Source organism: Antechinus flavipes, chromosome 2 (assembly GCF_016432865.1).
Source record: "Antechinus flavipes isolate AdamAnt ecotype Samford, QLD, Australia chromosome 2, AdamAnt_v2, whole genome shotgun sequence".
Taxonomy (NCBI): Eukaryota; Metazoa; Chordata; class Mammalia; order Dasyuromorphia; family Dasyuridae; genus Antechinus; species Antechinus flavipes.
Genome location: NC_067399.1, coordinates 81,530,263 through 81,556,113, shown reverse-complemented (window position 1 = coordinate 81,556,113; position 25,851 = coordinate 81,530,263). Strand labels below are relative to the sequence as shown.

The 25,851-nt window shown below is 35.9% G+C and overlaps 1 protein-coding gene across 9 annotated transcripts in view; it reads right to left on the bottom strand.

Annotated features, from left to right (window-relative positions):
* Positions 1-8,123: 8,123 nt before the first annotated feature.
* Positions 8,124-25,851, bottom strand: part of RMDN2 (regulator of microtubule dynamics 2) — a 77,854-nt gene continuing 60,126 nt past the window's right edge. For 6 of the 9 annotated variants that reach the window (XM_051975124.1, XM_051975125.1, XM_051975128.1 and 3 more), the window contains 3 exons: positions 24,463-24,516; positions 24,306-24,386; positions 13,136-14,765 (listed from right to left, as the gene is read on the bottom strand). In XM_051975124.1, coding sequence (XP_051831084.1) covers positions 14,709-14,765; positions 24,306-24,386; positions 24,463-24,516 — 192 coding nt within the window. In that variant the 3' untranslated portion in view covers positions 13,136-14,708. The other 3 variants (XM_051975118.1, XM_051975121.1, XM_051975119.1) reach the window with 2 other exon arrangements.

Sequence of the window (25,851 nt, the reverse complement as noted above, 5' to 3'; positions counted from 1 at the left end):
TTTCTATTTTTTCATTCTTTTGACTTTTGTTTCTTTAAGTCTCATGCAGTCATTAACTTGTACTTGTCCAATTCTAATTTTAAAGAATTTTCTTCAGTGAGCATTTGTACCTCTTTTTCCATTTGGCTAATTCTGCTTTTTAAAGGAATTCCTTTCTTTAGTGAATTTTTGTGTCTTTAGCATTTAGCCAGTTTTTTTTTTTTTTTTTTTTTTTTTTTTTTTTTTTATCTTTTAGTTATTGTTTTTGGTATTTTTCTGTGCATCTTATCTTTTACCACTTTTTTCATAATTTTCTTGCATCACTCTAATTTCTTTTTTCCAATTTTCTCTCACCACTACTATCTCTTTTCTTAATTCTTACAGTAGTTCTTGCTGATCTTGTGTCTAATTAGCATATTTCTTGCTAGTAGCTGTTTTCATTGTTGTTTTCTTCTAAATTTATCTTCTTGTTTTTCCTACTACAGTAGTAGCTTTTTATGTTCAAGTGTTTTTAAACTGCTATTGCATGTTAGGAACTGGGGAAAAATGGTCTTTCATAGAATCAAAAGATGACAGAATTTAAAAGTGTAAGAGAAAACTGAGGCCAGAGTGGGAAGTAATTTGCCAGTAGTCATACAGCTCTAGAATGTTTGTAGTAAGTCTTTTTCCAGAATGGAGTTTTATTGGGAAGAAGACAATTGAGGAATAAATCAAACGTTTGTCTAATCTACAAAATAGACTATCTTGTTTTTTTCTCTCTCTCCAAGAAATTTACTTTGTATTTATATGATTGAACAAAGGACAAACAACAACGTCTCTGAGTAAGTTGATCCACTGGAGACCCAACTGAACTGGTCAATTCACTAATTGTGAGCAATTAAGCAATACATCTCTCCTCTCTTTCTCTGTCTCCTCCTCCCTTCTCTGTCTCTCCTCCTTCTCCTTCTCTTCCTCCTCCTCCTCCTTCTCCTACTTCTCTTCCTTCTCCTCTTCCACTTCCTCCTCCTCCTCCTCTTCTTCCACCTTCTTCTTCTCTCTCTCTCTCTCTCTCTCTCTCTCTCTGCCCCTCCCTTCCTCCTCTCTCTCTCTCCTCTTCTCCTCTCTCTCTCCCATACCTCTCCCTTTCTCTCCCTCACTCTCTTTCTCTTCATAGAGTATCATTCACTTATCCATGGGTGCTCAGCCCAAAAGAATTTTTTTTAAGGATCACTGAAACCTCCCAAGTATCTTGAAGTTTGTTTGCAGGCTGGATTTCTTTCTTAAGAACCATGCTTTAAACCCAAATCATTCTGGCTTTCATTAATTGACCAATCATAGGTCAAAGGCTAAGCTCCAACTGATCTTTATTTGGGCCCTGATTAATTCAGAGTGATTATAAATACCATTTTTTTTTCTGTTCTAGTTGCAAACCTTGAGATTCTTCTCCAAAATAGGCTATCTTTTTACTAAAATGGAATTTTGATCAGTTCTTAACATTTCTGAAGCACAGAATCTCAGAGTAAAGGGATCTCCACATTTTTTGTTCATTGTTACTAATTTTTCCTTCAGGGACCAAGAAGAAAAATAATACAAAATCTTAAAATACTGGAAAAAATAAGTCGTGTCTCCCCAAGTCTTTTCTTTTCTAGCATCATATGATATGAAACTCTAGCCTCACTCTAATGATCCCAGTGATGGGGATTGGATGGGGGCTGCTGCTCTGACTTACCAGGACACTCTTACTCTTTATTGATTCTATTGTGGGTCCAAGAGCTTCTAGACTTTTATGATTCTCCTACTACTTTTTCTTTGTCACCTTTGATGGTTATCTACCTATCCTTTATATAGATGTTTCTTAAAGTGATTCTCTTGGTCCTGTTTTTACTCTCAATGCTAATTTCCTCCATTTCCATGGATTTATTACCTCTATAGATTATTCCCAAATTTTTATCACCAATTTTTACCCATAACTGCAGTTCCACATTTATGTCTTGCCTGTACTCAAAGGATATATTCCAAAATTTAACCCATTTTATTCTCCAAACTTCTCTATTTCTATTGATAATTAAGCAGCTCACCTTCCCTAATTCTAATCCATGCTTCATTCTGCCACTTAATCTTCTTGAGCTGATTTCTATACAATCATGTCAGTTTTCTTCTAAAATAAAACCTCTTCAGTAATGCCCAATTATCTGCTGAATCAAATATAAGTTCCAGATCCTGGCATTCAAGGTCCTTTACTTTCTGTATAGCTTTATCTCATATAGTTTGCCTTCATTTACATTATAATCTCTCTCTCTCTCCCTTGTCCTCCCCTCTTCTCTCTCTCTCTCTCTCTCCCCCCCCCCCCCCAGCCCCATCTCTCTCATCATCTTGATTTCTTGTTTTTACTCAATTACTCAACTCTGTGGCCCCATTTGGGGTTTTCTTAGCAAAGATACCAAAATGATTTTTCCATTTCTTTCTCCAGCTCTACAGATGAGAAAACTGAGGCAAATGGGGCTAAGTGCCTTGCCCAAGGTTACACAATTAATAAGTCTCTGAGGACATATCAGAATTCATATCCTCCTGACTCCTGAGTCATCACCCTACCCACTAAGCTACACAGCTGCCCATTCCTGGTTTCTAGGCTTTTGTTCATGCCAGTCCCTAATTCCTATAATGGATTTTCTGTTTTTTCTCTACTCACATGCTGCAGGCCCTTTTTGATCATGTCTCCCTTCTCTCCCATGATGATTTCCAAGGATTCTACCATTATTTTACAATTGAAATAACATAAACACAATTCCTGCCAAGAAAATAGGGCTTGTACTTTTGTAGCTAACAAGTCAAGAAACATTTATTAAATACTATGCATCAGATAACTATGCTAAGTATTGGGGATTTTTAAAAAAGGCAAAAAACATGATCCTTGCCCTCAACAAGCATACATTATGCTATACAGTATATAAATAACTAGGTATCTCAAAGATATATACAGAGTAGATATATTTAAATTTTGTATCTTTTCAAAAAACTAACGTAGTACTCAGGATACATATGCTACTTAATAGTTATTAATTGATCAAACACCCCTATACACCATACATGAATTACCAGTGTTAAAATAATTAAAATACAATATATTTTAACACTGAACTAAAATAACTCAGTATTACTTTGGTAATTCAGAAGATTCTCTAGGTAGATGCGGTAGGCTCAAGGTCATCATCATGAACATCGAGTCCTTCTGTGCTGGAGATACATCAAAGGGTCTTTCAGGGAACATTTCAGTGAATGGAATGTCAGATAAGACATAAAACAATTATTTGATGCTTATACAGCAAAGGAGGTTATGAGTTTCTGTCATGTGAAACCTTATTTTTGGCTCCCATTAGTCTTCTTTTCCCATCACCAACCATGGAATAATGCTGAGAAAGACAGACTCAGCCAGAAACAGAGCATGCTACCTCACCACAGATCAACTAGCAGTAGAGATAGGCAAGTTCTACCCAGGAGGAGGAGTCTGTAAGGCTTGGCCTGAGTTGCCCTGGATTGCATTCAAGATACTAAATGTTACTAGATGAAAGGACGCTCATTTTGGCAGATAACATAATACAAGTCAGCATCTCTACAAGCATACAAGCCAAGAAGGCAAGGAGAGAAGCATCACTCATAAAATCCCATTGCTGCACTTTGACCCAGTGTTGATTTACTGTTTTGCCCCACTGCCTGAAGCTTTTTTTGATGGAGAATTAAAACAAGCAAGAAACCTTGGTGTTCTTTCCAGTTTGAGAAAAGAAGAAGAAAAAAGAAATAACTAGAGGGGGTAAAGATGCAAACTGACATACTTTTTATGATGCATGAATTTATAGAATGTCTGGTTTTCAGTACATTTTTATTGAACCAGGACATGTGTTCTTTGTAAATGATATGCAGTGCAATAAACTAAAACAATATGGTGATTTATCCCATCAAAGATAATGACCCCTTTGTTAATTGAGGTTTGTTTTTATGCTGTCAACAAGGGAAAAATAAAACTCATTAAATCCTGAAGATGGGAAAGAATGGGTTCCAGTGAAATTTCTCCTTTAAAAAAATTGCACCATTTTTCCTCTGTGTATTTTTGATGAGGCTTCTCCTGTTTTATGTGCATTCAATGCAATGACTCAATTTATTAAATACCCATATCTTCAACCCTCAACTAGTTTCTAACAGAAGATATAAAAAGGAATATAAGATATGATTTCTGACCTCTGTATTTATAACCTTATTGGTAAACTAAAACCTTACCATGGGAGGCAGAGATCAATAGAGAGAGATGTATAATTGTGTCAAGATTAGTGATTTAAAAAACATTAAGGGCAGGTACAAGAAGTCATTTGGAACTGATGACAGACTCCCTTTGGTGATAGGAATAGCAAGGAGGAGATGCATAGGAGTTAGAATACTGAATTCAGAGGCTGGAAGACCTGAGTCCAAATTCCTCTCTATATATTCATATATATGTGTGTGTGTATACATACAAGTGCATATATACATGTAATACATACATGTATATATGTACATACATGAGTATATATGTATATGCAAACACAATCTTTAAAACTTTAAAAATCCATATAAATGATCTCTACTCTTTACTGAGCCAAAGAATTGAAGGTATATGTATACATATGCATATGTATGTAAAGTATGTACATATGTATGAGTGTGTGTAGCCAGAAATTCACTGGCAATGGTGATTATTAACATTATTTTAACAATTTTCATTGATTTTTGAGAATCATTTCTTTTGAGAATATTTCAAGGATCATTAAAGTCACAATTTCTGAGTTATCTTAACATGTCCTTCAACAAAAATCTCCTTTAAAACATTTTTGACTGGTGATTCTTCATCCTTTCCTTGAAGATATCTAGTAATGCAGAAACTATTCTCAGCATTAGGTAGATCTTTAATACATTGAGCTTAAATCTGTTTTTTTTTTTTTTTCCTAATTTTCATCTGACACTTGATTTTGCCCTTTTAGATTGAACAGAATATATCTAATTCCTCTTTCACATGAAAGTCCTTCAAATATCTAAAGATAGATACCTTGGGGCCAGGAAGTCTTGTCTTTGCAAGACTAAACATTCCTTTTTTCTCAGTCTAGTCCTCATATGGCATGATCTTAAGTCTCTTCATAATTCTGTTGGGTTCCTGTGGTTCCTAGCTTGTCAACAGCCTTCTTAAAAAGGCATTAAATGTGGTGTTATCAGGAAAAGGTAGAATAAAGATATTATTTCCATAATCTTGAACTTTAAAAGGATTCAGAGGAAGAACAAGTAGTATATTATGGCCTAATTTCTTTAGGAAAAGTTGGCCCAAGAATGATGAAAAATTCTCAAGAATGATTCTGAAGCCAGAAACAATTTCAGTGAAGGGGAGAAACTGTTTAAATAGACGGACGTCGATTCATTGAGAACTATCAGCCAACTTAAGATTTTTAGAAAGACATTTAGGAGAGGATCAGGCAAGATGTAAAAGCTAGAAGAAACAGTCCAGTTCAGCTCATCCTCAATTATTCTACCAATGATGTAAAAAGAACATCAGAGAGGTTACTGAATGGGAGATCAAAGAAGAACCTATAGTGGATTATCTTTCAAGTTTATGATCATGAATATGACCTTCAGAAAGAGTCTCGGGCAGAAACTATGGAGCAATTGGAAGCTAACTTGACAGATTTGGGGCCAGAGCTCTGAGGTAGGTCAGAAGGGCAGGGATACTCAGGGTTAATTAAAGACTCAAGGTGGGGGTGGGGAGCAAAAGTAGAAATCTATTCCAATGAGGAATGGGCCGTGAATGCAGATGGCACTTGAAATTATGCAGAATGAAGTGAGCAGAATGAGAACAATTTTTATGAAATAATACTATTGCAAGAATAGGCTCTTTTGAAAGACCTAAGAATTCTGATCAATGTAGTGATTAGTTATGATTCCAGAAGACAAGTGATTTAGAATTTTGCCCTCATTCCTCACTCCTGACAGAAAAGTGATAGATTTAGAGGTACAGAAACAGATCTGGATGTGGCCACGGTGCTAGATTATGTGTATTTGTAGCACGGGTTTTGTTTTTCTTTTTCTTTTTCCAGGGAGTAATGGGAGAGGTGGAAGAGAGAAAGCAGATGCTTTTAGTTGAAAATGAACAGGAAATTTAATCTAAAAAGAAACACATTAAAAAAAACACACACAGTAAAGAGTATGAATAAAAAGAGCATTCCCTAGGGTCTTGTAAGAATAGCGTTAAAAATACTCAAGCTCCAAATGAGTCAAGGCTAGAGCAGAATGCTAAGGACAATAAGCAGGCTTGTTTGACTCTGTTGGGGGCAAAAGGAAGATGCCAGAGAATCTGACAGACATTTGGCCTGAATTCCTCTTTAGCCTAGTTCTTTCAGAGTTTCAGCACTTCTAACACTATTCTTACAAGACACTGATCATTTTTTTAAAGTTGATCTTTTTCCTGTTTTTACTTTTTTATGTTTTTACAGATTAAATTTCCTTTTCATTTTTAAATTAACAACAGATGATGTAGAGAAAACTCCTTAATTCTTATTTTGCTTCTGGATTTTTTTGTTCAGTTAAAAAAGATGATCTTTGAAACAGGAATGCTAGATCTAAGAGTTAAAACCAAGAAAGAAAGAATCATCAGATTCCTGCAATCAATTAAAAGTAACACAGTTATTAAATATCTATTATTGTGCCAGACACTGGACACTGTACTACCGTGTTTCCCCGATAATAAGACCTATCCCGAAAATAAGCTCTCCCCTTACTGTGTAAGATTCCTCTAAAATAAGCCCTCCCCCAAAAATAAGCCCTATTGAGATTGCTATTGTAGTGAAAGTGATCCCTTGTGCTACACGCTACATTATGGTACCCTCTGTATGCACCGTCCCCCACCCCCACCCCCGCTCCCCCATGAAACGCACGCTGCGCTCCGAGCTGCATCCAATCAGAGCTGCAGTAGTGAGCGCGTCATCCTGTTCTTCCTTTTTTTTTTTTTTTTAAATAACTTTTTATTGATAGAATCCATACCAGGGTAATTTTTCACAGCATTATCCCTTGCATTCACTTCTGTTCCGATTTTTCCCCTCCCTCCCTCCACCCCCTCCCCCAGATGGCAAGCAGTCCTTTACATGTTGAATAGGTTACAGTATATCCTAGATACAATATATGTTTGCAGAACCGAACAGTCTTCTTGTTGCACAGGGAGAATTGAATTCAGAAGGTATAAATAACCCGGGAAGAAAAACAAAAATGCAAGCAGTTTATATTCATCTCCCAGTGTTCTTTTTTTGGGTGTAGCTGCTTCTGCCCATCTTTGATCAATTGAAACTGAATTAGCTCTCTTTATCGAAGAGATCCACTTCCATCAGAATACATCCTCAAACAGTATCATTGTTGAGGTATATAATGATCTCCTGATTCTACTCGTTTCACTTAGCATCAGTTTATATAAGTCTCGCCAGTCCTCTCTGTATTCATCCTGCTGGTCATTTCTTACAGAACAATAATATTCCATAACATTCATATACCATAATTTACCCAGCCATTCTCCAATTGATGGGCATCCATTCATTTTCCAGTTTCTAGCCACTGCAAACAGGGCTGCCACAAACATTCTGACACATACAGGTCCCTTTCCCTTCTTTAGTATCTCTTTGGGATATAAGCCCAGTAGAAACACTGCTGGATCAAAGCATCCTACTCTTCCCCAGTGATTTGCTTGCTAGCGCCATTGAGAGCAGTGCCGTGGAGGAGAGCTGAGGCAGGACAACATAAAAACCCGGTATGTAAGAGGGAGTGAGGGGGTATGATGGAGGATAAAAGAAGAACTCAGCCAGCACTCACCGCGCTAAAGAAATGAAGAACTTCCTTGCAGAGAGAAGAATAGATCAAGTAATGATTCCTGCAGGAATGACTGCCTATCTCCAGACCCTTGATATTGCTATAAACAAGCCATTCAAGGACCATTTGCACATGGAAGTCAATGACTACATTGAAAATAAAATGGAAAGAAATCAGCGTGGAAACTTTGTGAAGCCCTGTCTGCAAGAAGTCGTGACTTGGGTGAAGAAGTCATGGGATAAAATGACTGACAGCTGTGTCACCAAGGCACTACAAACAGGTTACTTGGACAAGACATGTTCATTTAAAGAGAGCTATATTGCTGGACATGACAGAGTGGGTCCACTTCTTCTGAAGGAAATAGAGGTGCAAGACATCCAGGACGGAATTCAGGGTATGGACACTTATGATGTTGTTGAAGATGACATGATCATTATTGAATAAAGGTATTTTTTTTTGTTCACATTTACCTGTTTATTAAAATTGCTGTCAATGTTCATTAAAATAAGCCCTCCCCTGAAAATAAGCCCTCTGGTGTTTTTCTGTCCAAAAAAATAATACGACAGTATCTTATTATAGGGGAAACATGGTAGGTACTGAGGATACAAAGGCAAAAGGAAGGCTAACCTCAAGGAATTGATAATATCTTAAGAGAAATACATATATGGGAGAGATGGTCAGGGAAGAGAGTTTTGGTTGAAGACATTAGAAGACAGGATTATGAATGGAGCCATGAAGCAAAAAAGTGGAAAGTGTGTGGGGTGGGGGTTGGAGGTTGGAAGTGATATATATACAGGTGTCAGAAGTAGATGGCAAGATGCCTGTACTTTGTAGCCATTGGTGTCCTGGTGGAAGGCTGGTGGAGATGTGAAGCATGGTCTGGGACAAAATGTACTTTTCACTTACCTACCAATCAGAGCAGAATCCCAAAGCTGAGGGGATTAAATTCCTCTGGGTAGGGCATGAAATTTAATAGTGATCACATAAAGGTAAAATCTGACAGTTGGATTAAAAGAAAAATCGACCTTAATAGTACAGAAGTGTGTCTAGATATTTTTTAAACAAAAGGGATCTGAGGGTTTTTGTGGACTACAACTCAATGCAATTTAACTTGGCAAGGAAATAAGAGCCTGGTGGTGTTTTGTGTTACCAATTGTAGACAAAGCCTTCATGAAAGACAGATAGATTTTGGGAATATAGTTAGAAGTAAATATCAAAGAACAAAATCTGAGTGTCTTAAAATTTTTAAAGTCATCTTTTGGGCAGAGGTGACACATACTCCCAAAATGATTCCTAAGAACTGGCCCCTTCTGCTCTCTTCTTTTCAGTCCCCATCATTTCTATTCCAGTCCCTAATTCATCTTCATTTATAACAATTGGTTTAGAATAAAAGGTTTCTTTATAGGCTCTTCTGACTTTTGAAGGATTTAATTATCATTTAGACATATCAAGAAGACAAAGGATAGAGCTCAGCAATCCATCATTTCTGTTATGTCTGCCAGACACTATTATTTTGATCAGAAAAGGTGAGGCAGAGTTGTATTCAAGATAATCAGGGCAACAGTAAAAGAACCTGGAGTAGATAGGAGGGGCAGAAAGGATAGTTTAGAATTGGTGTCAGGTAATCCCAATAAAAGGCTGCTAAGTGGCACAGGGGTAGAGTCCTGGGCCTGGAATCAGGAAGACACATCTTCATGAGCCCAATTCGGGTCTCAGACATTTCACTTAACCATGTTTGTCTCATCTGGCAGTTTCCTCATTTGTAAGATGAGTTCAAGAAGGAAATGGTAGGCCATTCTATTATCTTTGCCAAGAAAACCTAAACGGGGTCATGAATGGTTGGATACAATTGAAATGACTGAACAACAAATCCCAATAAACATCTAGAGCTATCTCAAAGGAGAATAGGAGTCTTGAAAGACTTGAAGGATAGTGAGTTCCCCTGGAGGGCTTCAAGACACTCTTATTAGATATATTATATGATAGAGGTTGTGGGGTGGAATATACAGCCTCTAAAGTCCCTTTCAAAGCTAATGCTAATGAATGTACGGTAAAAAAAACAAAACAAAAAGCCAACAATAACCCTCTCCCCCAACTAATGTGATTGAAAGAGATATGAAAATAATTGCCTTGTCATACACACTGTCTTTCATCATATCTCAATAACTGTATTCCTTGGTACTAGTCTTTACTGTTTAGGAAGGACATTGACCTACTGGAATACATAGATCTAGTGGGTTGATAGTAAATGTTTAAAAATTTACTCTGAAAACTCATCACATTTTCTCTATCACTTCCTAAGACTAGACCAACCCCCCCAAAAAAAAAAAAAACAAAACAAAACAAAATTATGATTTGAAGTATTTGCTGATTTCTAAGTTATAAATGCTCACAATGAAAATTTAATGATCAGCTCCCAGGAGCCAATATGAATTAGCTCTAAGCACATCCTTATACTACAGCAATGCAGAATAGGTGTTCTTCAAGTGAAAACTAGATAATTTAGAATTTTGCTCAGGATATTGTAGAAAGTATCCTCATGCAGAGGTAGTTTTTAAGCTTTCTTCTTAATGATCATAGAATCAAAACTTTAGAAATGGGCGGAAAGGTTTAGTCTAACCCTCTCATCTCATAGATGAGGATTCTGAGACTCAAAGACCTTGCCCAAAGTGAGCTAAGTACAAATCCAGTGTTCTTTCCACTGTGCCAATTTCTGAAATTCTATAAAAGTCCTTAAGGTGTCAAATTACTTCAATTTTGAGAAGAACTTGGAAATCCTAGACCTGCTGTGGGTTGCTCAAGGCTGTCCTCTAGAACTGACCTTTCCTACAGGGATCTCTGGCCAACATTCTGAGTATATCCCAGGAATCTTGCTTGGCAGAGCTCTTTAGTTGATGGTGGTGGGGCAGAAGTGTACTTTTCATGGTGGAATTTTCTACCTTAAATTTGCTCACTGTTGTAGGTAAGGGAACAAGAGGACAACTATTTCTGGATATCATATCAACCATTCTTGGGAGAGTGAATATTCTTTGACAACACTTTTCTTGGACCTGAAGAGAAATAATAGGCAAGTGTAAACTGAAGGAAAATTTACAAATTCTGTGGGATTTTGTCAGATTTTAGTATCAGTGATAAAACAATAGTTTTCCAAAAGTACTGTGTTATTCTAAACTTACCTTAGTTCAAACAGCCTTATATTATTCCTATCTCTTTCTCAGCAATTGGTTGGGCATGAGCCCAAAAGTTATCAAAAGTTTCTCAATGAATTAAACACATTAGGAGGAACTTCTGTGGGTAGGGTGGGGGCAGGGATAGGTGGCGCCTAAGTAAATTGTCAGAACTCATTGAATTATTCTGAATTTCACTAACACCAACTAAAAAGAACATTTCCCTGGCAGCTAGTTGGTGTAGTGGATAAAGCACCAGCCCTGAAGTCAGGACATTAAACACCTTCTGGCTGTGTGACCTTGGGCAAGTCACTTAACCCCAATTGCCTCAGCCCCTCGCCCCCCCAAAAAAAGAACATTTCCACCTTCAAAGTGGTAGAAACAAGATTATGCATGAAATAATAAAATAAAACAAGCATTTCTACCTATTGGTAAAGAAACAAGATTATATATGAAAATCGACTATATACAGCTGGATTTTCCTTGTAAATATATAAAAGCTTCAATATGCAACTTTCTAAGCTGTCTTATTTTTCTATTGCTTTTCTATTTTCTTCTTTTTTGCTGTCTTTTAAAACTCTTTAGTGACTCTTGTTTCCTTTGCCTTTTTTTGGACATCATCATTTGTCCCTTTTATCCTCTCCTCAAAAACAACTCTCTCATGATAAATTTTCATAGTTAAAACACATCTCCCCCCATTGGTCATAAAATATATCCTTTTCTGCACCTCTACTCCATCACCACTTTATCAGGAAGTAAGTAGCATGCTTCTGAAGTTGTCATTCAATTAATTTTTCATTGACTCTTGGATTCTTTATATAGACCAAAATGCTAACTGTGAAAAGCAATAATTTTATTTCTTCTTTGACTATGCTTATACTTTTTGTAATGTAGCTTGGTATTTAGTGCACGTGCTCCATAATGCAAAAAGCTCATATGACCTTGAGGAATGGATAGAAGTTGAAATGCCAGAAATAGAGGGACCCAGGCAAACAGGCAGGCCACATTATCAGTCTTCTATTTTCTCTTTTGTTTTTACTTCTGGCCTTATAAAGTTGGGTTCTCATGAATTGAAGAATGGTTGCATGTTCAAGTATAACACACTTGAGTCCTTTTTTGCCTCTCCCATTTATTACTTCAGTCTGCTTTTATTAAAACTTGGTAGATACAAGTGTTATGAAGAAATGGTCCATTATTTTCTCTATCACTTTCATCCCAAGGGCTGGCCCCTATAATGATCACTTATTGAATCTATTATACAGCATCCAGGCCAACACTATACCTTCAGATCCTTAGTACACATAAAACAATCATGGATAGTAAGTAATCATTTACCCAAGTAAGCTATAAAATTTGTAAAATTTCCAAGCAGAAGTGGAATAAATTACACAGATCAGTTTAGACAACAGAATACTCAATAGTAAATAGGAATTTGCAATCTCAGCTTAACTGATAAAAGGACATTCTCACCCAAGATATCTACTCCTAACAGTCTTGGCGATGAGGAGCACGCAGCAGTCAGATATCAAGGAATATTGGGGCTAGCTTTCCCTACATGCTTATAGCTCTGGAGAGATCTGTTATTTGCTATTTGTAAGTTCAAGCCTTTTCTTCTCCTTTATAGTCTTTTGGTTAACCCAAGTCACATCATCTCCTTCCTAGTGCCATAAATTCAGTTAATTTAGAATCATATCTCCCTTCACATATGCAAACCTTTGGAGAATTGCCCTGGCACACATGGGGTGGGGGATTGTTATGCTTAATGATGTTTTTTGGTTTTATTGCTGTAGCTATCATTTCTAGAACTATATCAAATAACTGACAATGGAAATTCCAGTTTTATAACCCCCCTTCCTCTTCCCTAGACTCTAGGAAAAGAATCTGATTTGTCTCCATTATATATAATAATGGCTCCTAGCTTGGGATAGGTACTATCTACACCGCATTAAAAAACATCTATTTATTCTTATGCTTTTTAAAGTGGTTTTAATGAAATGAGTACTGAAATTTTCAAGCTTTTAAAACATATTGAGCTATCATATTTTTGTCATTATGTTCTATTATGCTTATACTTTTGTCTTTAACCAACCCGGCATTCCTGATATAAATCCAACTTACTGATAGCAAATAATTAAAAAAAAATATGTTGCTGTAAACTATTTGTTAATCTTTAATTTTTGATGTCAACATTTAATATATTGGTTTATATTTTTATTTCTTGACTATGTCTCTTTGCAGGTTTGGCACCAAATGTTTATATCACATAGAAGGAATTTACTAGTATTTCCTTTTCCTATTTCCAAAAAGTTTATGTAATATTGGAATCAACTCTTTTAAATGTTTAATAGAATTAACTTGTCTTGTCCCTTTTTTATTTCCTTTGAAGTTTTTTCCTAGTTCATTTATTTTCCCAAAGTTGTTCTTGGAATTCTCTATTTCTCATTCTATCAATATGGATATTTTGTTTTTGAGAATAGTCATAGATTCCATCTAAATAACCAGTTTATAAATGAGCCAGTTTTTAATTTCCTTGATTGCATCTTCAATCATTACATGCATTCTTTTTCTTTTTGATACTGGCAATTTAATTTTTCTCCCTTCTTCCATCTCTGCCCCATTCTTTCTTTAGACTATTACAAAAATATCAGCATAGTATCTTAATTCGAAATTCTTGGGTCTAATTTGAAGGAAACATCCTTATTAATCTTTAACTATAAAATTCCAAATAATACCCAACCACTGAAGAGTCTTTTTACTCCATTATTATTGAAGGGCTAACCAGTTTCTAAAAGCAAAGACTTGATAAGCATGGAAAAGATTCTTCCCTAGAGTAACTGAGTTAATTACAACATAAGGGAAGACTGACCATATCCTTTGACATCAGAATTCAATTATTAGGCATGTACCCCAAGAAGGTAATTGGTAAGAAAAAAGGTTCCACATTCAGCAAAACTTTTTATGTTAGCAAAGAACTCATAAAACTCTATCAGCTGGGGAAAACTAAACAAATTTAGATGAATACAATGGAATATCATTGTTGTTCATTTTTCAGTTTCATCCAATTCTTCATGACCCCTTTTAGGATTTTCTAGACAAAGACACTGAAATGGTTTGCCATTTCCTTTTCCAGCTCATTTTACAGATAAGGAAATGGAAGCAAACAGGGTTAAAGTGACTTGCCCAGGGTCACACAGCTGGGGCCAATGCCAGATTTCAACTTAAGAAGATGAGACTTCTTAAGTCCAAGTCTGACACTCTATCCACCATGCCAAAACACAACTGAAAAAATTTTATGTTGAAACAATGGAATTTCAATTATATTCAACAAAATTATTTCCTTTTATTGTTTTTTGTTTTGTTTTGTTTTTGTTTTGGAGAAAGGTCTGAAGAATATATCAGTACTGATTAGTCAATAGGAAATAGGACATCATATATATACAAAGACAATATTTTAGAAATAATTTGGTATTGATACTATAGATCTCAAAGGGTCTTTCAGTAACATGATTAGCTTTGTGACTCTGCCAGTCATGGAATGCATTTAGAAAACATATTTCTTCACCCCCCAGGGTGGAAAGTTCACCCTCTAAATCTACATCACACTCCCCCAAATCAAAACAGAAATACATAATGTGATATTAAAGATTGCATAGTTGGCCACTTGAATTTTCATCATTTGTATTTTAAAGTTGTTGCATCTGATTTGCTGAAGTATTTTTAAATCTGCTTTAAAGAAAGGATTACTTTTTCCAACTCCGCCTGTGCATGATGATCCTAAAAAAAAAAAACACACACACACACACACACAAAACACATAAGATTTAACGCTTTTCTTAAGGTATTTTTCTTCCTTTCCCTAGAAATAGTCTTTTATTTTTTTTTCCTCTTAGGGATGGGGGGATTGGGATAGATTTTTTAGTAGTAATTATTACAAAGAGCATATGCAATAAGATTAAATAGGAATTAGATATGATTCATGCCTATAAAAATTTGTATAAGATGAAGAAGTATTAACTGGTAATTCCTGAAGAGTAAAGTCAGTCCAATTCCCATTTGGTCATTGTTAGGGTCTTGATGCAAAGTGAATATAAATAGCAGTCATTTCTGCTTTGACCAGAAACCCTGCGGGTCTTCCCCTCCAGATTTATTTATTTATTTAGATTTCTTTGGACAAGGTGGAAGAGGAAATTCTTTGTCTCAATTGCTACCTAGCCATAATCACCCAATGGATGCAGCTTCAATCAAACTGAGATCATTTGAAAGCCTTAGCTTAAAAGGTCAAATTCTTCCAGTGCATCCAAGGCCAAGTCATCCTGATCTACATATCTGGCACTGGACCCAAATGGGTCTGGTAACCTTACATAGCCTTCCCTCAATGAAATCTAATTCACTTATATGTCATGGCATCATCTCCCTGTTATGGTTCTCTTCATGTAGGAAGGACAAACAACTACAACAACAATATACAGAGCTGTGGAGGCTAGAGGGACATTGGGTCATCCAAACCAAAGCAGCATAAAAGCTGTTGCAGAATTAGGAGACCACCTTGGTGGTCCTAATTTGTCCATCACAACAAAATACTTCAGGCTTCAATTACACTGTGAATTTCAGTCTCCTCCCCTGTAAAATAAGAGACTAGATTTCTCAAGTGTTTGTGTTCCAAGGCTAAAATTTGATGGTCATCAACTTATACTTTATACTTTTATAGCATTAATTTCTAACATTAATAGTTAAATATATATCCATTAACTGCTTCTTTAAATAATATAAATGAAAATAAATGGTGACTTCTGCTTATGATATATGTGCATAAAGATATATTCTTTGGGAAAATAGCAGTCAATGACATTTTTCATAAATGAGAGATAATAGAAGTATTTATCCAGAATTGGTAAATGTCTCATTCATGCACACACACACACAAATGGTTCGCTAATCAATCAACAGTGGAATTTTATTTTATTTTTAATGACTAAGAAAAACAAAATACCTATTGAAATTAAACATGATAAAAATGTCAGGCTATTATTGCATCAAGAAAAAACTTAAAATAATAGACTCACTAAACTATCTTTTTTGTATTTGGACTCTGATGTCTGTAATGTGAATATTTTTAACAAACAATTACTTAGAGATTTCAGCTATCTTTATAAAGTCTCAACATTATTGCCAAGATTCAATAATAGGAAAAATGGCACATAATAATGAGTTCCAAGATGCCCATAATTAAAAAAAACTTCCTGTTATTATGGAAAAATAAGATTACTATAATAACTGATATATAACACACTAATATAATTGAATCAGTCAACAAGATTTTAATTAAAAAGTCACTATATGCCATTCTCTGTGCTAAGTGCTGGATATGCAAAACATAGTCCCTGACCTAAATCAAATTACAGTCCAGTGGAAATGACAGCATGGATATGAATACATATACACTAGATAGAGAGAGAATACATGTAAGGCATCAACCAGAAAAGAGGCGGCTTTACCACCAGTTTGAATCTCAGGGAAAATTTTCTATAGAAAGTAGTTAAGCTGAATCTTGAAAGAAGCCAGAAAAACTAAGGCTGAGGTGAGGGGCTTGAGCATACAAATGCTGGGAGAGGAATGTGGTATATCAAGAGGAACAATGTGAAATAAAGCTGGAAAGGCCAGCCACACATTTTGGGCAATAGGAACCATCAATGGAGTTACCGGAAGGCAGTGACTGGGTTAGTTTGTGCCCCACGTCCTTATTTTGACAGCTGTGTGAAGGACAGGAGAGAAGAGACATTCTAACAGTCTGGATGGGAAGTAGGGAAGGCCTGAGCTAGAGGGTGAAGTCGAGTGGAGAGAAGGGAAAAGCTTTAGTTTGAATTTCCTTGTCTGTGTCAGTCTCCCTTCTCTCTGATGGAAGGTAAGCTCTTTGAAGGCAAGTTTCATTTCTATTTTTTTTGTTTATTTTTGTCTCTCTAGCTTTTGGAACATTGCTTGTTGTATTGAACTGAATTAATTCAAAAAAGACTGTAGAGATGGAAGTGACAAGATTTGAAAAATCACTGAATGAAGAGGGGACATGGAAGGAAAAAACATGTGGAAATAAGGCTCACAGTGAATATTCTTTATTTATTATGAATTCTATGTCTTTCTCAGTTTCTTTTGCATAAAGTGAATGTAGTGTCCCATAATAATTTTCTCTGCTCATTTTCCAATAGTATTGGTATAGTAATTTTTTAAAGTACTGTTTTTATTTGCTTAGAAAATATTCTATTTTGAAACATAATTGAATTTTTTTTTTTTTAATACATGGGTTTTTTTCTTCCTTGAGTCAGAAACAGAAGCTGACTGCTTTGCTTCCTGTGGTGGCAGTGTACAAAAGAATGCAGCCACTGAGGATTCTGGTCACTTGACTGCTAAAAAGACAATTGTATAGTAGAAACTTGAGCAACATTAACTATAAAGCTAATTAATACATTTGTGTGAATTATATTCTGTTTGGTAAAAAACTATTTCCACTGAAGTCTTCCTCTTCTACTGCCATTTTAGCATGTAAATGGGCTCTAGATTTTTTGTGCCAATGTGGCTAAGAGTAGATAGAAGCTGGGATATGGACTATCATCTAAATGTCAGATCCCTGAAGTACAGAGAGGTTTACTACTGGAGTGTTAGATCTGAAAGAGAAAAAAACCTGGTCAAATCCAACATCTGACACATACAGTTACTTTGGTTTTATCTGTTTGCCTGCTTCAATTTTCTCATTTTAATATGGAAATAACAGCACCTACACCTTACAGGGTAGTTGGAAAGACCAAATGAGATAATATTCATAAAGCATTTAGCACAGTGTCTAGCACATAGTGGGTATTAAACAAATTAATTGATTGATGATTAACATAGTTAATAATTAATTACATAATTATAGTTATTTATTTGATAAATTTAGTGCTTTCTCCTGTCTCTTTCTTTCTCTTTGATTTTTTGTTTCTTCCTTCCATTCTTCCTTAAATTCGTCCATTCTTCAATCTATCTTCGTATAGATGCTAAAGATGCCAAGATTCCATTTTCCTAAAGCTCCTGATCACATTAATTCCCTATTCAGTAATTGCCAGGGGCTCCTCCTTATTTCTAGAAATAAATATCAACTACTTTCTGTCATTTAAAGCTCTTTAAAAATTAGCCCCTTCTTATCTTTGCAGTTTTCTTAATATATTGTTCCCATCTACCAACCTGATGGTCTCACCATACCGATCTACACTGTTTTTATTTCACATTACATCAACCTTCTCCATGCCTTTGTACTGATTCTTCTCTATTCTTGGAGCGCTCTCCCTTCCAATCTCTTAATTATTACAGTCTGTGGTATCCTTCAAGATTCATCTGCATATTGTTTCCCTGATAGAATAAAAGTTCCTCAATGGTAGGAATTGTTTTCCATTTTTCTTTGTATCCTGAGTGCTTAAACATAGTGCACAGCTTTTAAAAAACTTTTTTCTTTTTTTTATTAAATCTAATATATGCATACATATTTATACAATTACCTTGCTGCACAAGAAAAATTAAATCAAAAAGGAAAAAAAATTAGAAAGAAAATAAAGCAAGCAAACAGCAACAAAAAGAGTGAAAATAGTATATATTGAGATCCACACTCAGTGCCCATAATCCTCTCTCTGGGTGTAGATGGCTCTCTTCCTCACAAGATCACTGGAACTGGCCTCAGTCATCTGATTGTTGAAGAAAGTCATGTCTATCAGAATTGATCATCATATAATGAACTCCTGGTTCATGTGAATCTCTCCTGAAGTCATTCTGATCATTTCTTATTGAAAAATAGTATTCCGTAACATTCATATACCATAACTTATTCAGCCATTCTCCAACTAATAGACATCCATTCAGTTTCCAGTTCATTCCCACTACAAAAAGGGCTGCCACAAACATTTTTGCACATACAGGTCCTTTTCCCTCCTTTAAAAACTTTTTGGGATATAAACCCAGTAGAAATACTGCTGGATCAAAGGGTATGCACAGTTTGGTAGCCCTTTAGGCATAGCTCTAAATTACTCTCCAGAAGAGTTGGATCAATCCACAACTCCACCAACAATGTATTAATGTCCCAGTTTTCCCACATCCCTTCCAACATTCATCATTGTCTTTTCCTGTCATTTTAGCAAATCTGAGAGGTGTGTAATGGTACCTCAGAGTTGTCTTAATTTTCATTTCTCTAATCAATAGTGATTTAGAGCACCTTTTCAGATGACTAGAAATGGTTTTAATTTCTTCATCTAAAGTTTTTGTTTATATCTTTTGATCATTTGTCAACTGGAAAATGGCTTGAATTTTTACAAATTTGAGTCAATACTCTATATATTTTAGAAATGAGGCCTTTATCATCAGAACCTTTGAATGTAAAAATGATAAATTAAATTTTTAATAATATAATGTTTATGGATTTATTAATGCCCAAAATTTTACAGATTTTTTTCAATCAGCTCCACAATATGGCCTAACAATCTATATAGCCAGTTCTTGCTTACTATGTATACAATAAAAATTAAATGGGTGAAATTTTTATCAACCACACTATGACAAACAATTGAATTGTCAGTTCACTAAGCTAGAACATCAAGGCCTCTCTCTGGATTGGCACTGTAAATAAAAAATAAACTAGGTCTAGATTTAAAAGTAGAAAAGAAAGTTGGTTTGCATTTTGGAAATTGTGTAATACTTTCAATGAGCCCAAGCTACTCCTTTAAAAAATCTTTTTAATATAGATGCTTTTCAATAATGATATGTAATTGCATATTTTGTAACTCTACAATCTCTGACAAGTTGAAGTTATGGATTCATTCTTTGTATCCTGCTTTGTACTATAGATATTTGTGTATGTTTTACTTCCTCTACTAGTCTGTAAGAGCTTGAAGGCAAAGGTCATATATTGTTTATAATTGCATTTCCTCTAGTCCTTAATAAAGAATAGCTGTTCAATAAATACTTATGGAATTAATGAGCACTACATAATACCTTATTATGCTTATACTTTAAATGAATAAGAACAAAAGTGAGAAAGATACTTGAAGCAATTAATTGCTTATAGAATCAAAACATCACACTAATTAGAATTAGACTCCCAAATAATGGAGAACTCTTAAGCAGGATTTCCTCTCCACACAAGTAAATGTTTGGCAATAACTTTGTAATTATTTGTAATATGAGGTAAAACTGAGTAAAAGGGCATTCTATTATTCTCCTATTACTAGTATATCTGTTAGGGTTTGCTGCTATTCATGCTCTATGGTTAGCAACTCTCACTACTTCTTATTTTTCAATTCCAGTAATATTGACTTCCCAGTTGCCCAACACTACTCCTTTCTCCCTCATTTTTCCTTATTTTGTCAAAATCTACCTTGACACTGTGGATTTCATTTACCAGTTTAGCTTTGCCAAAAAGTCTGTCCATTGTGCCTTCTTGATTTCCTATCCTATCAATACATTTTCTTTCATTTTTTTTACTTCTTCTGTTTCTTCCTTCTTTGTCTATTTCTCCAACATTACCTAATATTCAAATCTTTCTTTCTTCTCCAGTACTTCAATTTAAATACAAATAAATTTCACTTGACCCTATAATCTATTCTTACTCTATGGCTCTCCTCTCTTTCACAGGCAAATTCTTACAAAAATGGTCTACATTTGTTGCCTCTGTTTCTTCTTCTCTCGGTCTCTTTTCAGCCTTCTACAGTCTGGCTTCTGACCTTGTCACTAAACTGAAATGGCTCTTTCCAAAGCTGCCAATGATCTCCCAATTGCCAGATCTTTATCCTTCTTGACTTATCTGGAGCACTGTTGACATAATTGACCACTTCTCCTCTTAAATACTCTCTCCTATTACACTTTATGATAATTCTCTTTCTTTTCACTTGTCTCATTGCTCCTTCTTAGTCTTTTTTTTTTTTTTTTTGGCAAATTCATCATTTTTCCCTATCTGTGGGTACACTCTAAAGTTTTATTCTAGGACCTTATTTCTCTCTACACTCTTACTCCTGGCTGATGATCTGATCAGCTCTTAAGAGTATAATCATCATTTTCTATGCAGATGATTCTCTTTGCTCTCAAGAAATCTGCAATAATTTTCTCCTTTGGACTCAGCACTTTTTAAACTCTCCATTTGTACCTTCACAGTATAGTTTGCCTTGTATTATAATTCTTTGAAGTAAAAAAATAAAAACGATTTTCATTTTGAGTCACAGGTCCTCTATTGGACCTTAATTCTGCTATTTAATACTTGTATAACCTTATCACCAATTTTTTAAAAAGCAAAATTATTATTTGTGATCTTTTAATTTCTTTTGGAATTTTTTCCTTTTTCAAATAATCTTAAGAATCAAACAACTCAGTTCCTTTAAAACTGTGTTGTTCCTAGCAAGGCATTTTCTCAAATGCATTTAGTCCAATCCAATTCTTCTTGACAGGTCATCCTTATTTTACATATCATCACCATATTCTCACAAAGAATTTTTGGTAGTAATAACAACACTAATATTTGCATAACACTTTAACCTTTTCAAAGAATTTTCTATCTATTGCCACATTCAATCTTTACAACCCTTCTGAAAGGTGTTGCAATTATTATTTTCATTTTACCTACGAAGACATTAAGGCAGACAGAGCTTAAGTGACTTGCCTAGGGTCACACAGCTTGTAGGTGTCAGACACAGGTCTGACTTTTCACCCAGAGCTTTGTCCTTTGTGCCACCTAGCTGCCTTCTATGGTAATCAAGTCCAGATATACTGGCTCCACTGTGGCTGCTGCTGAGAGTATAAATGATCATCCTGTTCTAATCTAAAAATATTCTAGGTTATGAGCTGACCTTGCTGGATTTTACACGTCTTGTCTCTTTCACTGTTTTGTGCACTGTTAATAAAGGCAGCAAAATGGCACAGTGGATACCATGCTTGGGCCTGGCTTCAGGAAGACTCAAACCCGGCCTCAGACGCTTCCTCGCTGTGTGACCCTGCAAGTCAATTCCTCATCTGTAAAATGAGCTGGAGAAGGACACGGCAAACAGTCCTGTATCTTTGCCAAGAAACCAACAAAGTGGGATCACAGAGAGTCAGACACAACTGAACAGCAACTACACTGTCAATGATCTTGTGTCATTCATTTGACAATTTCTTCTTTGCCCCATGGAGGGAAATCAGAAGCTCGTCTGTAACTTAGGACCTTAAGAAAGTCAGCAGCAGGTCCAGGAAGTTGTGACTTGGTCTTGGCCATATAGATACTCTGATTCTGAGGCAGGGCTTGAATATAATATATTCTATAATGTGTGGCGAATATGCTTGCTTTCCAATCTAGCATTCCTTGTGGCTGTCTTATTTTTTGGAATGGAAAGTAAGTGTAAAGGAACTAGATCTTTCAGATCTAGGGGCTTTAGATCCTCTCTGATCCAGGCTCACCCAGATTCTCAGAACCAGAAAGTTTTTAAACAGGATCAGTCTTTATCCAGAATATCCAGGGCAAAGTGCTCTGTCCCATGCTGTTTGTTCCTCCTGTTTACAGTCTGAAATTGGGTCTGGCCTCTTAGCTGCCTGGTTCTGACAGGTTTTCACTGGATATATTTTTTTAAAGTTTTATGTATGAAAAAATAACCCAACAACTATTAACACCAGCTTTGATCCCAGGCTTCTATCCCATCTAACATTCCTAAAATAGAACTTGGGAATTATGAGACAGCAATTAAAAAAAACAAAACAAAACAAAAAAACCCCAGAAGATACAGTGGTGGTCCTGTTCATACAGTGGTGGTCCTGTTCTATTTAAGCCTTATCTGAAGATGGGAATTGGCTAAAAGAGGGACTAAGTTTTCTCTGTTAGCACAACCATGAAAAAAAAATAAGCATCTTTGGATTCTCTTTCTCAGACTGTGGCTTAGAGAATATATTTAAGATGTGGCTGTGGTTATAAGGGCGCAAAAAGCCAACATCAATTCCTTCTTGATTCCCTGATATCAGGAGAAAGCTCAGACACAGACTGAGATACTAACAAGCTAGACTCTAGTCATTGGCACATTGTTAATCACTTGATGCTGTCAAAACTATGTCACTTCTAGGATGTGGCTCTTTTCAACAGTGAGGTGATTCAGGCCAGTTCCAATGGTCTTGTGATGGAGAGAGCCATCAGCACCCAGAGAGAGAACTGTGGGGACTGAGTTGGATCACAACATAGCATTTTCATCTTTTTGCTGTTATTTGTTATTTTGCTGTCATTTTTTCCCCTGTTTAATCTGATTTTTTTTGTGCAGCATGATATTTGTGGAAATATGTATAGAAGAACTGAACATGTTTAACATATATTGGATTACTTGCCATCTAGGGGAAGGGAGAGGAAAGGGAGGGGAAAAAATTAGAACACAAGGTTTTGCAAGGGTGAATATGGAAAATTAAAAAACTGTCACTTTCAGCACATTAACAGTGGGCTTCATGGAAAAAGCCATGGAATATCATTGGCAAATGTGTGTTTAAATCCTAGTTTGTGACTTCCCAGAAGTCACTCATAAGGGTGGCAGTTTCTGAAATTCAAGACTCCCTCCCTATAGAACAAAGGAGACTAGACTGGAGAGCCCATGAGGGTCTTTCCAGTTTTGATATTCTAAGATGTACTTTTTTGTCCTATTTCTCAGCTAAAGGTGTCTGTCTAGGATAGGGTCACATCACAAAAGGTGGGGGAAGAACAGGCATAACAGAAGAGAGATGGTAGGGGATTTTCTCCTTTGGAGATAGAAGCACAAGGGCCAGGACACAGGAGCCGGAGCCAGCAGAGATGTTTTCTGGCAGGCTTGCTCACTCTTTCCTTGGGTGCCTCCTAAGGAGAATAAGGACTGAGAGAAAGTGCCAAGGTTTTGTATCCTAGCTGTTTTCAACTATATCTCTATATCCCTGTTTCTTCACTATGTCTGTGACACATAACTTGCTCCTTGCTTTTTTATCTTGATGATTCTGTTTTCCCTTCTTAATCCTTTCCTATTCCAAGTAGGTATAGTAGGTATACTGTGCACTGCTGCTTTACAGTTAGCTTGCCCCACACGAATACTTTCTCCTACATGATCAACCAGGAGTAGTATCATCCTTATATTTACCAGTATGGAAAAAATCAAAATCAAATGTCTTTGAATCAAATAAAGATTAAAATCCTGTTAAGCTAATTATATTTTAAGCCACATTTAAGAAATACAATATATTTGCTTGTTCTTATCTCTCTTTTCCTTTCTGAATCTCTCATAAGGAAAGAAAAGAGAGAGAATAGAAGTTAAATTAGTCACTGTGATCTATATTTACCTTTGTGCTATCAGAAGAAACTAGCAAAGCAGCATCACAATACGTCAAAGCCTTTGCTTTATCTCCAAGTTCTTTGTAGCACTGAAAGAAAAGAAATTAAATTAATGTCCTGAAAAACCACAAAATCTCAAAAGTTTCTTAAAATTATTTTAATTACCTTTGCCAAATATACATAGTTGAACTTGGAAAATCCAGGTTTTAACTCTTCTGCCTAGTCAAAGAATCAAAGCAAAAAAAAAAAAAAATGAAAACAAAAAGGGACAAGTGGAAACAATAATAAATGTTAAGAATAAAATTTATCAATTTTAAATGCCACAGTACAAATTTCATTATACCTATTCCAATAAGAGCATGTCTTTTAAATCAGTTATAACACTACATTATCTTTTGCTTTTGCTAAATATCATTTGCTTTTGGATTAATTTATAAAAAATGTTATTATCTTCACAGAAATTATTATCCTTGCGCAAAAGATTTCTGAAACTACATTTTCCCCTTGGAAATAAATATTTTTACTTAGACTCAAGCTAGTTTGGACAACTAAATTGTAAAAATATGCTTTATAAGTATGGGACGGGAGAAAAGTAACTCAGTAACAGTATCCATTAAAAAAAATAAGGGCTCTTGGGAGTCAAAATGATGGCATGAAAGAATTTGCCTCTTCTCCCCCAAATTTCTCCAAAAACATGTAAATAATGATGACTCTAAATAAGTTTTAGAGCATCAAAACTCTCAAAAAGACAAGAATCAAGCAAATTTTCATTTGAAGACAACTTAGATGGTCAGCTAGAAAGGTCTATTGCACCAGGTTGGGATAGCAGTACAGCCCCAGTGTAGATCATGCAGGACAGCCCTGGCCCCAGCAAACCAATAGCAGGCTCTGGGGCCTCTGAATCAGGGGCAGCACTGGCAGTTTTTCAGACCTCTCTGCCCACAGGCACTAAACATGACTTGGAAGGTTGGCAGGAAAGGTTTGTCTCAGTAGGGTAGGAGGGCCTTAGGAAACCAGCAAATCAGGAGAGGGTCTTGGGAGCTACTGAATTGGTGGGAGTAGCAGTGGCTTCTGGAGGTCTTAGCCCATAAACAGTGAAGGACTCAAAGAGTTGGTCAGAAGGAGGTCTCTTTACTACCACTGAGGCAGAACTCCATGCTTTGCCTATAATCAGATCCAAGACATAGTCCTGGCTCACAGTCCCAGAGTAAGGTGAACCATTAGCACTGGGATTTATTGCCTGAGTAGATCAGAGACCGTCCTGACAACTTCAGGACAGAAGAAAGTGCCTGTGGTCCCTCACCGATCAGAGCACAGGCCAGGAGTGGAGTAAGATCTCTCCTTAGACCATAGTCGCATGGAAGAACTGAAAACTCATAGGTCCTGAAAAGGCTCTCTGAAAACAACCGCACAAAGACCTGAATTTGGGATATTGTACTCTCTACTCTGGAAACAGACCCTTACATTTAACAAAAAGTTAAAATCTGAGTAATAGGCTGGAAAAATGTGCAAACAGAAAAAAATATTGTTACCATAGAAGGTTAATATGGTGAT